This window comes from Schistocerca piceifrons, chromosome 2, assembly GCF_021461385.2.
Source record: "Schistocerca piceifrons isolate TAMUIC-IGC-003096 chromosome 2, iqSchPice1.1, whole genome shotgun sequence".
Lineage (NCBI taxonomy): Eukaryota > Metazoa > Arthropoda > Insecta > Orthoptera > Acrididae > Schistocerca > Schistocerca piceifrons.
Window position 1 is genome coordinate 230,377,866 of NC_060139.1, and position 15,166 is coordinate 230,393,031.

General features: G+C 44.2%; 1 protein-coding gene across 1 annotated transcript in view; it reads left to right on the top strand.

Annotated features, from left to right (window-relative positions):
- Positions 1–15,166, top strand: part of LOC124775274 (agrin-like) — a 369,325-nt gene that overhangs the window by 247,361 nt on the left and 106,798 nt on the right. Inside the window, exon 12 of the mRNA XM_047250112.1 lies at positions 1,132–1,389. Within this exon, the coding sequence (XP_047106068.1) occupies positions 1,132–1,389 (258 nt within the window). The remainder of the gene's footprint in view (positions 1–1,131; positions 1,390–15,166) is intronic.

A 15,166-nucleotide genomic window follows, 5' to 3' on the forward strand; every position in this document is an offset into this window, starting at 1 on the left:
GTTCTAGTATAATATATTTGTCCAATGAATATCCGTTTATCATCTGCATTTCTTCTTGGTGTGGTAATTTTAATGGCCAGTAGTGTAATTCCATCTTCGTATCCACTGGGGTCTCTTAAACAAGTGACTTTAGATATGTTCACAGAAAATAATCACGGAGATTCAGGACCGGCCCGAATTGGACTCGCGGCTAGAGGCGCGATGTCACGGATTGCGCGGCCCCTCTCGCCGGAGGTTCGAGTCCTCCGTCGGGAAAGGGTGTGTGTGTTGTTCTTAGCGTAAGTTAGTTTACGTAGTGTGTAAGTCTAGGAACCGATGACTTTAGCAGTTTAGTCCCTTAGGAATTCACACACACACATGGAGACTCAGGTCAGATGACCTCGGAGGCCAATCCAGCGACCAGGACATACTCTACCGATACTGCTCCATCGCATTGTAATGTACGTCTCTGAATAGCACTGAGTAGTGAAAGTGTCTGTTGATTCATAGCACGTTCTGTCATGGGAGAAGTTAAATACTATACAACAGAGGCACCTTATGGACAAGTAAACAAAACCTGCGTCATGACTTCCTGGGAATCAGGCTATTCCTCCTTGTTTCCTTGCAGGAAATAAAGAATGTACATATAAATAAACAGCACAGTGCGTGTAAACCTGTACGCGTCTTAGTTGTAAATAAGCTGGAAAATAGTAATGCTAGGCGCTACAGTCTGGAACCGCGCGACCGCTACGGTCGCAGGTTAGAATCCTGCCTCGGGCATGGATGTGTGTGATGTCCTTAGGTTAGTTAGGTTTAAGTAGTTCTAAGTTCTAGGGGACTGATGATCTCAGAAGTTAAGTCCCATAGTGCTCAGAGCCATTTAGTAATGCTAGACAAAGTGGTAGATGAATTTACTTCCATATCTCCTGAAGCTGGCTTGTCCGACCCCAGGTTCCCCATCTCAAATTGTTCAGTGGAGCAGTCTCTATGTCCTGTCACATTTTTCCACTCTCTTGTGCAAACACACTGTATGCTAGGGGTTACACAAAGGTGTATCCTCTCTAGGTTGATGGCGCCATCACTGTTACTAGCTGACTGCTCTTTTAGTGCTCGTCCGACGTGTCATTCTGTACGAACCACACGTGTCGACAGAGGAGGAGTCCGGGACGGAACGCCCCGGCGCCGGCCGCTGGACGGTGCCTCGCCGCTTCACGCAGCCCGGCGACGACGAGGCGTGGCCCATGTCCAAGTCGACGCGCCACCTGCTGGCGGGCGCGCCGCGCTACCACCTGCTGGCGCCCCTGGACAGAGGCGACGCGGGGCCGCGCCTCGTCACCGACGGCTCCGGCTACGGCAGGGGACTCCCGCAGCGCGCGCCCGAGGACGACGCCGGCGGCCGCAGGGCCAACGGTGAGTGCGAGTCTGTGGGCTGACGGCTGGGCTCCGGCGTCCTCGTTTCTAACGTGGGCATATCAAGCCAGTCCGAGAGCGCTTCGGAGCATCTTCGTCTCCAGTGTATAAAGAGTCTTCTCATGTTGTTTCGTCACATTACATGCGTTTACCGTCGCCCAAGTATCAGAAGTAGCATCAGAGTCTGAGATGATAATGGATGATAGGTGTTTAAAAAGCATACCCTGCAACTCTCGATCACTGAGCCTGGTAGTACCATTGGTTTGGAAACCACTTTCCTGGTACTCAATCTTGTACAAATTGAGGCACAGCCCATTCACAGCCAGTGTGTCCGTTCAGGTTTGTTTTTATGTTGGAGTTCACGGCATATTTCTTGGGCTAGGATCGCACTGTCTGCGTACGTAAGTGTCCAAGGATGTGGTGGCTGTACGTAAACTGTTGCTGCATCACAGCGGTAATAGATTAGAGCCGTGATGAAGGCCGACAATAATACGAAGGCGGTGGGGGGGAGATGGGTGGGGGGGGGGGGGGGGGGGAAGAGTTCAATAAGTAGTGCAACACAATTTTTTTCCTGAAAGCATGTTGATTTTATTCAGGATTCCAATATACCATATTATTCGCACCTCGTTTGTCTACGGAACCATATTTTTCACCATAATCTCCGTTCAAAGTGACAGCCTTACGCCAGCTCAGTGGAAGGGCCTGTATCACCGCATGGTATCACTCTGCTGGTCGCTATCTGAGCCAACGTCTTGCTGCATCAATCATCTCCTCGTCACCTAGGTATTGCTTCTGGAGGAGTGCATCCTTCATTGGACCACACAGATGGAAGTGGGAAGGTGGAAGATCCGAGCTGTACGGAGGATGAGGAAGAAAAATTTTAGACTTCAGATTCTTTTTTTGAAGTTAATTTGTGTTAATATTTGCTGTAAAAGTAACTTATTAGTGGATCTGCATCCATCTCAGTCTTTCTTTCTGTGTTATTGATTCGAGTGGTCTGTTATTCTCAGCAGTGTGTTTACATTTCGCGGTGTGTGGTTGCAGCTGTGGCGGTTATAAAGCTAAATACTGACAAAGCTCTTTGTGCGCTGAATTCGAATATTAAATTTAGTAGTTTTCAATCGTTCATCCAAATATTAGCTGTGTGTTTACATTTCCGCGGGTGCTGTTGCAGCTGTAGCAGTTCTTAAGTTAAGTTATGACGAAGTTGTTTGTGCACTCTTCTAAAGTTATTAAATTCGACGGTGTCTCGATCTGTTTCTGACAAAATAACTATTTAATAAACTTTCGGAAATTTTCGCCCACGATCTTTTTTAAGTAGTTTGTGCGTTGTAGTCGTTTAGGAAATTTCGTGCGGTAGTTTTCAGCTAACGTTTCTCATTATTTGTAGTGAAATACTTCACTGAAATTTTCGATCACTGTTCTAATTTCATTGAGTGTTCCAGTGGCCGCCTGAATTTTTGGTTTTAGCTATGAAATAGTGTGAATTTTTGGTGGTATTGGTATTAGCTGTGGTTTAGTAGTATTATTAAAAGTTGTTGCTTTCTTAGTAGAGAGAGAATTTCGAGACCACTAATGGTAGTTCTTTAAATAGTTACACTGTTGTAACTGAGCTTAGGTGACGTAGACGTTTAGTTTTTTCAGTAACTGTTACAATTTTACTACGAGTGAGAACTGTTGGCTTTGTCGTAGGTTTGTGAGCGGTCGCTTACTGTGTGGGATTTTTTCAAAGTACTTTCATTGGGCGGAATGCAGTGGGGAAGCCAGTGAGCATTCTAGTGAGATCCTCTCCTGGGAATGCAGAATTTGCAGCAGAAATAAGTTGATAGAGGAGCAGGAGCACACGATCTGTGCCCTTCAAGTGCAGTTACAAGACGCAAAGGTGGAATTAGATAGGATGAGGAAGATGAAGAGCTTTGGGGAATGGGAAATGGCAATTGGTAAGAAGCCAACTAGGAGGAGGAGATATTCAGCCAGTTGTACTTTGCGTCCAAGCACTAGATTTGACCAGCTGTCAGAGTTGAGTCGAAAGGAGCCTCTTGTAGCTGTAGACGTAGGAGACATGCAGCAGTCCTCAGCAGATAGGAGGCCTAGGTCAGTTGCAAAGTCTAATAGGAAGAAGAAAGTTCCGCTGCTAGGTAGTTCGCATGGCAGAGGTGTGGGCCAGCAGTGGCAGAAAGTGTTGGGGAGTGAGTACCACGTTACCAGCATTGTGAAACCTAGTGCAGCTCAGATGACTGGCAGCGCAGGGAAATTACCTAGGAATTTTGCAAAAGAGGATCAGGTATTGATAGTGGGTGGAGGAGGACGGGGACGGGGAATATGATGGGGAGGGGAATATGATGTACGGCGTGACCTAATAAAGATAGCTACTCAAACTGGTGGCATTAGTGTGCATTTCGTGCAGCTGTTTCAGCGTCCTAATCGGCCTCATCTTAATGCTGCTGTTAGGCGTGTTAACATATCGTGGGAGAAGGCACTGATGGCGGACGGTATGGCTCACGTTGCAGTGGTGCCAGTTGAGTTTATCAATAGATCGGGTTTCTCTAGGCATGGCCTGCGCCTCAGTGGGTATGGGAAGAGGAGGCCGGCAAAGCTTATAGGTGACAGTATAGTGAGTGGTGGTGGGATCACTCATGAAAAAATTCCTGTAGTAGTTGGTGATTTTTTGGATAGAAGTCAGCTTAACGAAAGTCCTTCTGACAAAGCAGTCACCTTCAGAAGAGGTCAGGTATCCAGGTAGAGAAGGAATAAACATATTTCATCAAAATATAAGAGGAATTTAGAGATAAAGTTAGTGAACTCCTTATAGATGTTGACTATTACATTATTGGCATACTGGAGCACCATTTAAATAATTTGACAATTCGGAGGCTTCCTTTATCAGGATACAGATTAACTGGATGTTTTTCAAGGAGTTCCTTGCAGCGTGGAGGAGTGGCCATGTACGTAAGAAACAGTATTCCATTTGAGTCCATAGACGTATCACGGCACTGCACTGAACAGATACCTGAATGTTGTGCAGGGGTAGTTGATTTTACTGAAACTAAACTTCGAGTTGTTATTGTTTATAGGTCCCCTAACTCTGACTTCAGAGCATTTCTTCTAAGCTATAGAGGCTTCTTGGTTCACTTTATAGGAAGTACCAAAAATAGTTATATGCGGTGACTTCAATACTAATTTTATGTGTGATTGTGCAAGAAAAAGGGTATCGGAAGATCTCCTAAATTCTTTTGATCTGATGCAGATTGCGTTTTTTCCAGCCAGGGTGCAGGAGAACAGTAGCACCACCATAGGCAATATTTTTATTCGTTCTTTATTACTAGATGGGCTTTCTGAAAAAAGGGTGAATGGCCTTTCAGACCATGATGCACCAGTTTTAACACTAAAAGATTTTTGTACTCAAACAAAAGTTATATATAATTATAAACTATGTAAAAAAAATTAATCCGAAGACAATAGAGAATTTTTTAAACCTCATTAAGGAACAAGAGTGCCAGGACGTTCTTAGTGCCAATAGCATAGATGACACATATAATGCTTTCCTTAACACATTTCTCATGCTCTTTAAGAGTTCCTTTCCAGTAGCACTTCCTAAATGGGGTACTAGCATTTAAAGGCAGCCTAGATGGCTCACTAGTGCGATAAGGATATCATGTAGAACAAAATGGAAATTATATCAGTATGTTGGAAGTAGTCACAATCAGGCTATAGTAACCCATAACAAACACTATTGTAAGGTGCTTTAAAACGTTATCAGAAATGCAAAGAGTATGTGATACGCAAATAGAATAGCTAATCCACAGGATAAAATCAAAATCATTTCGTCAGTTGTGAAGGAAGTGTCTGGTCAGCAGCACAAGGTCGACGATATAAATTCAGTTCGTAGTAAAAATATTTCTGTTACTGATAAATCAGATGTATGTACAGTATTTAACAACCATTTTCTGAGCACTGCTGGTGAATAAATAAAAACTTCGTTTCCACAAGGAATCATGTACCTCTCTTGGAAAATGCCTTTCCGAGACTGATGCCTGAAATACTCCTCTGTGATACTGATAAGGGGGAGATTGAATCAATAGTTAAATCACTGAAGACTAAGGACTCTCATGGATATGATGGAGTTTCTAGCAGAATACTAAAATACTGTGCTCCACATATAAGCCCTGTACTTAGTCATATTTAATTTTTTCTTTAAGAATGGCCAGTTTCCTGAACGATAAAAGTACTCAGTAGTAAAACCGCTTTATAAAAAGGGAGAAAGGGATAATGTAGACAATTTTCGACCTATCTCTATGCCATCAGTGTTTGCTAAAGTTATTGAAAAGACTGCTTATGTAAGGATAATTGATGATTTTACATACATCAAAAAATGGTTTGCATCTCCCCGGTTCCCAGAGCTCCTGAAAATAGACGTTGACTGTGGATGTTGTATCACAGAGACAGTCCCTTTGACTGTTCAGAGATGTCACTAAACCCGCTCAAAGATGCAAACAACCATGCATGAGCAGCGCCTGTTAGACGAAGGGGGTCCCACAGTCGATCAGTTCTAGTCATTCCACCAGGAAGGAGGTACACGGCTCGTGTTGTCTGTCGTTCAACCATGCCTAGACTGTCAATACCGTGGTTCGATAGCGACCGCATTGTTACTTTGTACCAGGAAGGGCTCTCAACAAGGGAAGTCTCCAGGCGTGTTGGAGTGAACCAAAGCGATGTTGTTCGAAAATGGAGGAGATACAGAGGGACAGGAACTGTCGATAACGCGCCTCGCTCAGGCCGCCCAAGAGCTACTACTGCAGTGGATGCCCGTTACCTACGGATTATGGCTCGGAGGAACCCTGACAGCAACGCCACCGTGTTGAATAATGTTTTTCGTGCAGCCACAGGACGTCGTGTTACGACTCAAACTGTTCGCAGTAGGCTGTAGGATACGCAACTTCGCTCCCGACGTCCATAGCGAGGTCCATCTTTGCAACCACGACACCATGCAAAGCGGTACAGATGGGCCCAACAACATGCCGATTGGACCGCTCAGGAATGTCATCACGTTCTCTTCACCGATGAGTGTCGCATTTGCCTCCAACCAGACAATCGTCGGAGACGTGTTTGGAGGCGACCCGGTCAGGCTGAGCGCCTTAGACACACTGTCCAGCGAGTGCAGCAAAGTGGAGATCCCATTGTGTTAAGGGGTGGCATTACGTGGGGCCGACGTACGGCGCTGGAAGTCAAGGAAGGCGCCGTAACGGCTGTAAGATACGTGAATGCTATCCTCCGACCGATAGTGCAACCATATCGGCAACATATTGACGAGGCATTAGTCTTCATGGACGACAATTCGCACCCCCGTCGTGCACATCTTGTGAATGACTTCCTTCAGGATAACGACATCGCTCGACTAGAGTGGCCAGAATGTTCTCGACATGAACCGCATGGAACTTACCTGGGATGGATTGAAAAGGGCTGTTTGTGGACGACATGACCTATCAACCACTCTGAGGGATATACGCCGAACTGCCATTGAGGAATGGGACAATCTGGACCAGCAGCGCCGTGATGAACTTGTGGATAGTATGCCACGACGAATACAGGCATTCATCAATGCAGAAGGACGTGCTACTGGTTATTAGAGGTACCGGTGTGTACAGAAATCTGAACCACCACCTCTGAAGGTATCGTTGTATGGTGGTAAAACATGCAATGTGTGGTTTTCATGAGAAATAAAATGGGCGGAAATGATGTTTCTGTTGATCTCTAATCCAATTTTCTGTACAGGTTCCGAAACTATCAGAACCGAGGTGATGCTAAACTTTTTTGATGTGTGTATTTCACATAATTCGCTGTCAAATGTACAGCTCGGCTTTAGAAGTGGTTTAACAACTGAAAATACCATATTCGCTTTTCTCTGTGGGGTACCGTATGGATTAAAAAAAAGATTTCGAAAGCTAGCCATCTTTTTTATTAAACTAATGCATTTGATTGTGTTGATCATAGAATATTGCTCCAAAAGTTGGACCATTATGGAATACAGGGATTAGCTCACAATTGGCTCACCTCTTACTTTAACAACAGACAATAAAAGGTCTTTATTATTCACAGTGTTGACAATCGCTGTGATGTGGGGTCTGAGTGTGGCACAGTCAAATAAGGGGGGCAGGGGGGGGGGTGCCCCAGGGATCAGTGCTGGGGCTGCTCCTGTTCCTTATTTATAATAAATGGTATGCCCTTTAGTATTACAGGTAATTCTAAAATTTTTCTGTTTGCTGTGATGACACTAGCTTGGTAGTAAAAGGTATGTGCAACATTGGCTCTGTTTCAAATAGCGCAGTTCATGACATATGTTCATGGCTTGTAGAAAATAAACTAACGCTAAATCACAGCGAGACTCAGTAAATTTTATCCATAGTGGATGCTGTTGAACTCCGTGATTGTTCCTTCATAGGGTGTAGAAAAATTTTGCTGTATTAGCAATATTTTTACACTTCCTACGTCTAAGTTATTTGTCCATAGCCTACATATTTGCATGTAAACACAGTTTATTTCACGAGTGCACATTATAATAGTGAAATATGCAGCTAAACTTTATAAAACTGAAATATGGCCGTGGAAATGATAACAGAGTGCAACTAAGTGGAAAAACTATCACCACAGCGTAATTATAATAATGGTGCTTCATCTTTATGTAAGTGCAGATACATTTCAATATATGTTACGTTCCCACTTACAACTGTTCCACTTGTATCTGTTTAGTCACCAGCAAATAACTTTCTTGTATTTATACAGTTATCTCCAGCAAATTAAACATGTACATGAATGTATATACACCTGAGTTGGACACAAGCCCTAAACCGGTCGTGTGACGAATAAATAACCTTTTATTGTGACTGGTAGCGGAAAGTAAGACAGTAAGACTCTGTTTTACAGTTTATAACACACATTTCAACAAAATCCGACGTTTTAATTTCACAAAATGGTCATATGATTACTGAAACTGAACAGTTCAAATTTCTAGGTGTTCAGATAGATAGTAAACTGTCGTGGAAAGTCCGTGTTCAGGATCTCGTTCAGAGACTTAATGCAGCCATTTTTCCTATTCGAACGCTATCTGAAGTAAGTGATCCTTCGACACGAAAATTAGTCTACTTTGCTTATTTTCATTCGCTTATGTCGTATGGTATTATATTTTAAGGTAACTGTTCCCATTCTGAAAGGGTGTTTTTGACTCAGAAACGGGCAGTTCGGGCAGTGAGTGAGTTAAGTTCGCGAACCTCTTGTCTACCTCTGTTCGCTAGTCTGGGCATTCTGACATTGTCCTCTCAGTGTACAGGGAGGAGAAAAATTGTACCACGAAATTATAACCCCTGATAGCTGATGCCAATAAGAACCAAAATTACTAATGTTGTGTAGGTCGACAGTTCACCATTTTTAAACTACGGAAACTTGGCGCCACGCGCTCCGATTGGCCGTGGGATTGCCCTGTTGCCATTCGTCAGTTTACGGGCAGCGCTATTGTTGTCGTTTCACACATACAAACGTCCCTCACCCCGCCACTGCCCCAACGTGATACGCACACGTGTCGAATACATCTTGCTGTTTGTCTCAACTTCACGTCAGAGGCGTTCACACAGAAGCTTCGCTCCGGAGCGCACACACCTGCGATTTAGTCATACAGTAAGCATGGCGGCACAGTATTCGTTTGAAGAACGACGAGATATGGTTTTTGTTTATGCACTAGCCGATGTTAATGCGCATGAAGCACGATGGTTGTATGAGAGACAGTGCCCAACAAGACGCCACCCACACCCGCAAACGTTTACAGCAGTTCACCGGCGAGTTGGCGAAACAGGTTCGTTAGCGGGATATCATGGTGATGCTGGAAGACCTCGAACACGACGGGATGCTGCGTTTGAAGAGACTGTTCTCGAGCGCTTCTAGGATACACCTACGACAAGTAGTCGAGCGGTTGGACACGACATTGAAGTCACTCATCGGTTAGCCTGGGAGGTTTTGAAGGATGACGGCCAGCACCCATTTAGTTTCCACCCTGTCCAAGACCTAAATCCTGTGGCTGACTACGAAGACAGGTTAGGGTTTTGCCGGTGTTTCTGCGACGTGTTGTAAGAGATCCCGACTTCCCCGCCATTGTGTTGTTTATCGACGAGTGTACCTTCCATCGGGATGGTCTTTCAGCACTCGAAACGTTTATTACCGCGCAAGGGGAAATCCTCACGTAACATACGTCCACGGACACCAGGAACGGTTTTCGCTCAACATGTGGGCAGGCATTGTGCATGGCGATGATTGGGCCGGTCCGTCTACCTCCTCGACTTACCGGAACAAATTACCCTCATTTTTTGCTAGAAACACTACCCAGCCTGCTGGAAGATGTTCCCCTGGACATACGACTACGCATGTGGCTGCAGCATGATAGGGCGCTCATACATAACAGTCGTGATGCGGGCGGATATTTAAATGAACTCTTCAAAGGCCGGGTAATTGGCAGAGGTGCTTGTAGGACACGGCCCCCGCAATCACCAGACCTCACGCGGCCAAACTGTTTCTTGTGGGGCTTCTACAAAGGTTATAGTTCATCCACCTGGACGCGAACCACCTAAAAACGAAGAGGAATTAATGGATCGCATTCAACATGCCGCCAGTCACATCAGGGCAATGCCAGGAATCTTTGAAAGAGTTCGGCAAAACACCGTTCGACGTTACCAAGCTTGTGTCGCGCTAGAGGGTCGGCAATTCGAGCACCTGCTACAAAAAAGGCCCTTTTCAGGGCCGACACAATTTGTAAAAGACTTTCTGTACGCCAACTAACAGCTGTTGATGGGTTTGTTCCGGGTACGTCTTTTCAATGAGCTACAATTCATGTGTCGGGACCCTGGTGAATTCAGCCCCAGGGCCCCAGACTGGAAGGCTGGCGCGCTACCACCGACCGTGCGGGCCGCCTTGGACACAGCGATCTCCGGCAGGCAAAGCATTCGCCGTCATGCGTTGTCCAGAGCATCCGCCAACAGTGCAATCCCGCGGCCAATCGGAGCCCGTGCCACTAAGATCACGTTGTTTAAAAACTGTGCGTAGTCAACCTACACAACACTGGTAATTTTGGTTCCTACTGGCATCAGCTACTCAGGGTTAAAATTTCGTGACAGAACTTTTCTCCTCCATGTATATGTTCTTAATTGTCGTTTCTTGTTAACAATATCAGTTTATTCCCAAGAATTAGCAGCTTTCACTCAGTTAATACTAGGCAGACATCCAATCTGCATTTGGATCTCTTGTGCAAAATAATGTGCAGTATACTGCTGCATCCATTTTCAATAAGTTGCCACAAGAATTCAAAAATCTTAGTGCTTTCAAATCGAAACAGAAGAGTTTCCTCATGGATAACTCCTTTTATTCTGTCGAGCAGATCCTTGAAAAATTAAGCTGATCCCCATGTTATATTGTTGATTGCGTTTACTTAAACTTATAGTTTGTTTTTCTTGGGTTCATTGTCGTTGTCGTGGTCTTCAGTCCAGAGACTGGTTTGATGCAGCTCTCCATGCTACTCTATCCTGTGCAAGTTTCTTCATCCCCCAGTACCTACTGAAACCTACATCCTTCTGAATCTGCTTAGTGTATTCATCTCTTGGTCTCCCTCTACGAGCCGGCCGAAGTGGCCGTGCGGTTAAAGGCGCTGCAGTCTGGAACCGCAAGACCGCTACGGTCGCAGGTTCGAATCCTGCCTCGGGCATGGATGTTTGTGATGTCCTTAGGTTAGTTAGGTTTAACTAGTTCTAAGTTCTAGAGGACTAATGACATCAGCAGTTGAGTCCCATAGTGCTCAGAGCCATTTTCTCCCTCTACGATTTTTACCCTCCACGCTGCCCTCCAATAATAAATTGGTAATCCCTTGATGCCTCAGAACATGTCCTACCAACCGATCGCTCCTTATAGTCAAGGTGTGCCACAAATTTCTCTTCTCCCTAATTCTATTCAATACCACCTCATTAGTTATGTGATCTAGCCATCTAATCTTCAGCATTCTTCTGTAGCACCACATTTCCGAAGCTTCTATTCTCTTCTTGTCCAAACTATTTATTGTCCACGTTTCATTTCCATACATGGCCACACTCCATACAAATACTTTCAGAAATGACTTCCTGACACTTATATCTATACTCGATGTTAACAAATTTCTCTTCTTCAGAAACGCTTTCCTTGCCATTGGCAGTCTACATTTTATATCCTCTCTACTTCGACCATCATCAGTTATTTTGCTCCCCAAATAGCAAAACTCATTTACTACTTTAAGCGTCTCATTTCCTAATCTAATACCCTCAGCATCACCCGATTTAATTCGACTGCATTCCATTATCCTCGTTTTGCTTTTGTTGGTGTTCATCTTATATCCTCCTTTCAAGACGCTATCCATTCCGTTCAGCTGCTCTTCTAGGTCCTTTGCTGTGTCTAACAGACTTACAATGTCATGGGCGAACCTCAAAGTTTTTATTTCTTCTCCATAGATTTTAATTCCTGCTCCTAAGTTTTCTTTTGTTTCCTTTACTGCTCGCTCAATATACAGATTGAATAACATCGGGGATAGTCTACAACCCTGTCTCACTCCCTTCCCAACCACTGCTTCCCTTCATGCCCCTCGACCCTTATAACTGCCATCTGGTTTCTGTACAAATTGTAAATAGCTTTTCGCTCCCTGTATTTTACCCCTGCCACCTTCAGTATTTGAAAAGAGTATTCCAGTCAACATTGTCAAAAGCTTTCTCCAAGTCTACAAATTCTAGAAACGTAGGTTTGCCTTTCCTTAATCTATCTCCTAAGATAAGTCTTAGGGTCAGTTTCGCCTCATGTGTTCCAACATTTCTACGGAATCCAAACTGATCTTCCCAGAGGTCGGCTTCTACCAGTATTTCCATTCGCCTGTAAGGAATTCGTGTTAGTATTTTGCAGCCGTGGCTTATTAAACTGATAGTTCAGTAATTTTCACATCTGTCAACACCTGCTCTCTTTGGTATTGGAATTATTATATTCTTCTTGAAGTCTGTGGGTATTTCGCCTGTCTCACCAGATGGTAGAGTTTTGTCAGGGCTGGCTCTCCCAAGGTTATCAGTAGTTCTAATGGAATGTTGTGTACTCCTGGGGCCTTGTTACGGCTTAGGTCTTTCAGTGCTCTGTCAAACTCTTCACGCACTATCATATCTCCCATTTCATCTTCATCTACATCCTCTTCCATTTCCATGATATTGTCCTCAAGTACTTCACCCTTGTACAGACCCTCTATATACTCCTTCCACCTTTCTGCTTTCTCTTCTTTCCTTAGAACTGGGTTTCCTTCTGAGCTCTTGATATTCATACAAGTGGTCTTGGGTTCATAAACAATTTAGTTTATATGTTATTACTTTAACGTTGTAATGTTATGTTCCATGGCCTTGGAGATTTGCTCCTCAATTTTGTCCTACGGAACTAGAAGCGTAAAATAAAAATAAAAAATAAACAGTCCACTGATGGTTTGTGAGCTTCTCTCGGGTCCAGAGATTTGTGTGAGTCCTTGCGTTGGCATGGAGAAGGTAGAGCTTTTTTGCATCTCTGTGGCGACGAATACGCTGAAGTCGTTTCTTCCTGAGAGTAGCACTAAGCTTTTCAGGATTGATCGTTGCATCATGAGGGATGACGGGAAATAGATTAACCCATTCAGAGTCCCAGACGTCCGTCGCTGTGACTTTATCAGCTGAGGATGGAGCTTTGAAATTTTTCTTCGTAGAAGAGTTGGTGTGGCGCCACTCCTTGGACCAGCATTTTGCTTCCGGTTCGGTTATGGGCTTCTAACAGCGGTGAGGAACCCAGCAGGCGCACACCTTTGGGTGCCCCACTGGTGGACGAGTGTATCACCATTACCAACAAACGTCCAGCTGTGCAGCAAGGTGTTTGACAGTGATCCGTCGATCACTTCATAAGAGACAGTCCGCAAGTTCCAGCACTGCAGGAGTCACAGACGTGTTCTGCACGCGGAACATTGAACAGGTTTGCGCGACCTTGCTGCGATAATGAGAGACGCCTCGACAGCTCTCTGTTTGAATCGCACCTCCGTTGCAGACGCCATTTTGAAGGTTGCGTATAGCGCCGCCACCTATCGGAAGTTCATGAAACTGTAGGGGCTGAAGCAGAAATATTCCACAATGTCCCGCAATAAATTCTGTATTTTTTCAACAGAAATTGGCCTCGTACATAATTACGTTTGTACAGAACCCTCCCCTGCCCGGCTCATTTTTTCCTACATGAATTACAAGTCGAGTTATTTGACACTGCATTTATGAAATAATTTTTGTGAGATTAGTATCTCTTCACGCTTGCCACAGCAGTGGATGCTAGAGTACAGATACAGAAGAATAGGGTGCACAAAGTACAAAATGGCTTCAAATGGCTCTGAGCACTATGGGACTTCTGAGGTTATCAGTCCCCTTGAACTTAGAACTACTTAAACCTAACTAACCTAAGGGCATCACACACATCCATGCCCGAGGCAGGATTCGAACCTGCGGCCGTAGCGGTTGCGCGGTTCCAGACCGTAGCGCCTAGAACCGCATGGCAACTCCGGCCGGCGCACAAAGTACAACTGGCCTACATGATATTTTATTCACCTTATGGGGATAGAACGTCAACTTTTTTTACAAAAAATCAGTTTTTCAGAAAGATGCTCATTTTGTAGCGCACATCTTTCTGAAGAGTTTCTATACATAAAACATATATGTTTACGGAAATATAATACATGTTATGTGGTTTCAACTATAGCAAAGTGCAGTGCCACACCTCTTCACAGAACATTCTTCTGTCATGCGCCACTGTATTTCGCTCTGTGGAATTCAAAGGTGTGTACTTTCCCCACGTATTCTCATACCTGAACCAAATGACTATTCAAATCATTGAATTTATTGAAACTTACTGAAACTTATTGAAGAAATTTTTGCATGGGTACGGCCGCTGTGGCCGAGCACTTCTAGGCGCTTCAGTCCGGAACCGCACTCCTGTTATGGTGGCAGCTTCGAATCCTGCCTCGGGCGTGGATGCGTGTGATGTTCTTAGGTTGGTTAGGTTTAAGTAGCTCTAAGTCTAGGGGACCTCAGGTGTTAAGTCCCATAGTGCTTGGAGCCATTTTTTTTCTGCATGATGGTACCAAACCCCAACTGTGAGTTTTAAACAATGTGTATGGGAAAGATTGCCAAAAACCACATGCGGGAAGATATGCTCTTGCTATTTGTGTTCATGGTGCAGTTTCATGTTTTCATGACGGCGTCAAAAGCAGAAAATATGTTTTAGAGAAATTAGGAACTTAGCCTGGAGTAAAGCACATGAAAGCTTTGTATGGAATAGATAGCGTGTAGTGAAAGCAGAGAAATCATTTTTAGAGGTGACAGGATCAAGAACAGTGCATTATAGGAATGTGAAAAGGAAGAAAACTGATATATAAAGTGAAAAAGAGCATGCTCATGGTACTGGACGGTTGTAAGAGAATGCCAAATACAAGAAGAAACTTTAACGGAAATTTTCCGCAAAATGCAAATTTGTATATGTAGGTACATATGAAACCCAAAATAAAGAGTTCTATTACTTTCAAACGTGGTGTACTTATAAAACACAACATCCCTAATGCAGAACTCTAGAATTTTCCAAATGTATTAGAAAACCGGTAGAAACTGAGGTAATTAAATACGAATTTCGAGCTTTTTTCTAAACATGAAGTTTAAAATGCATGTGCTCATTCATTTCATCATCAGTT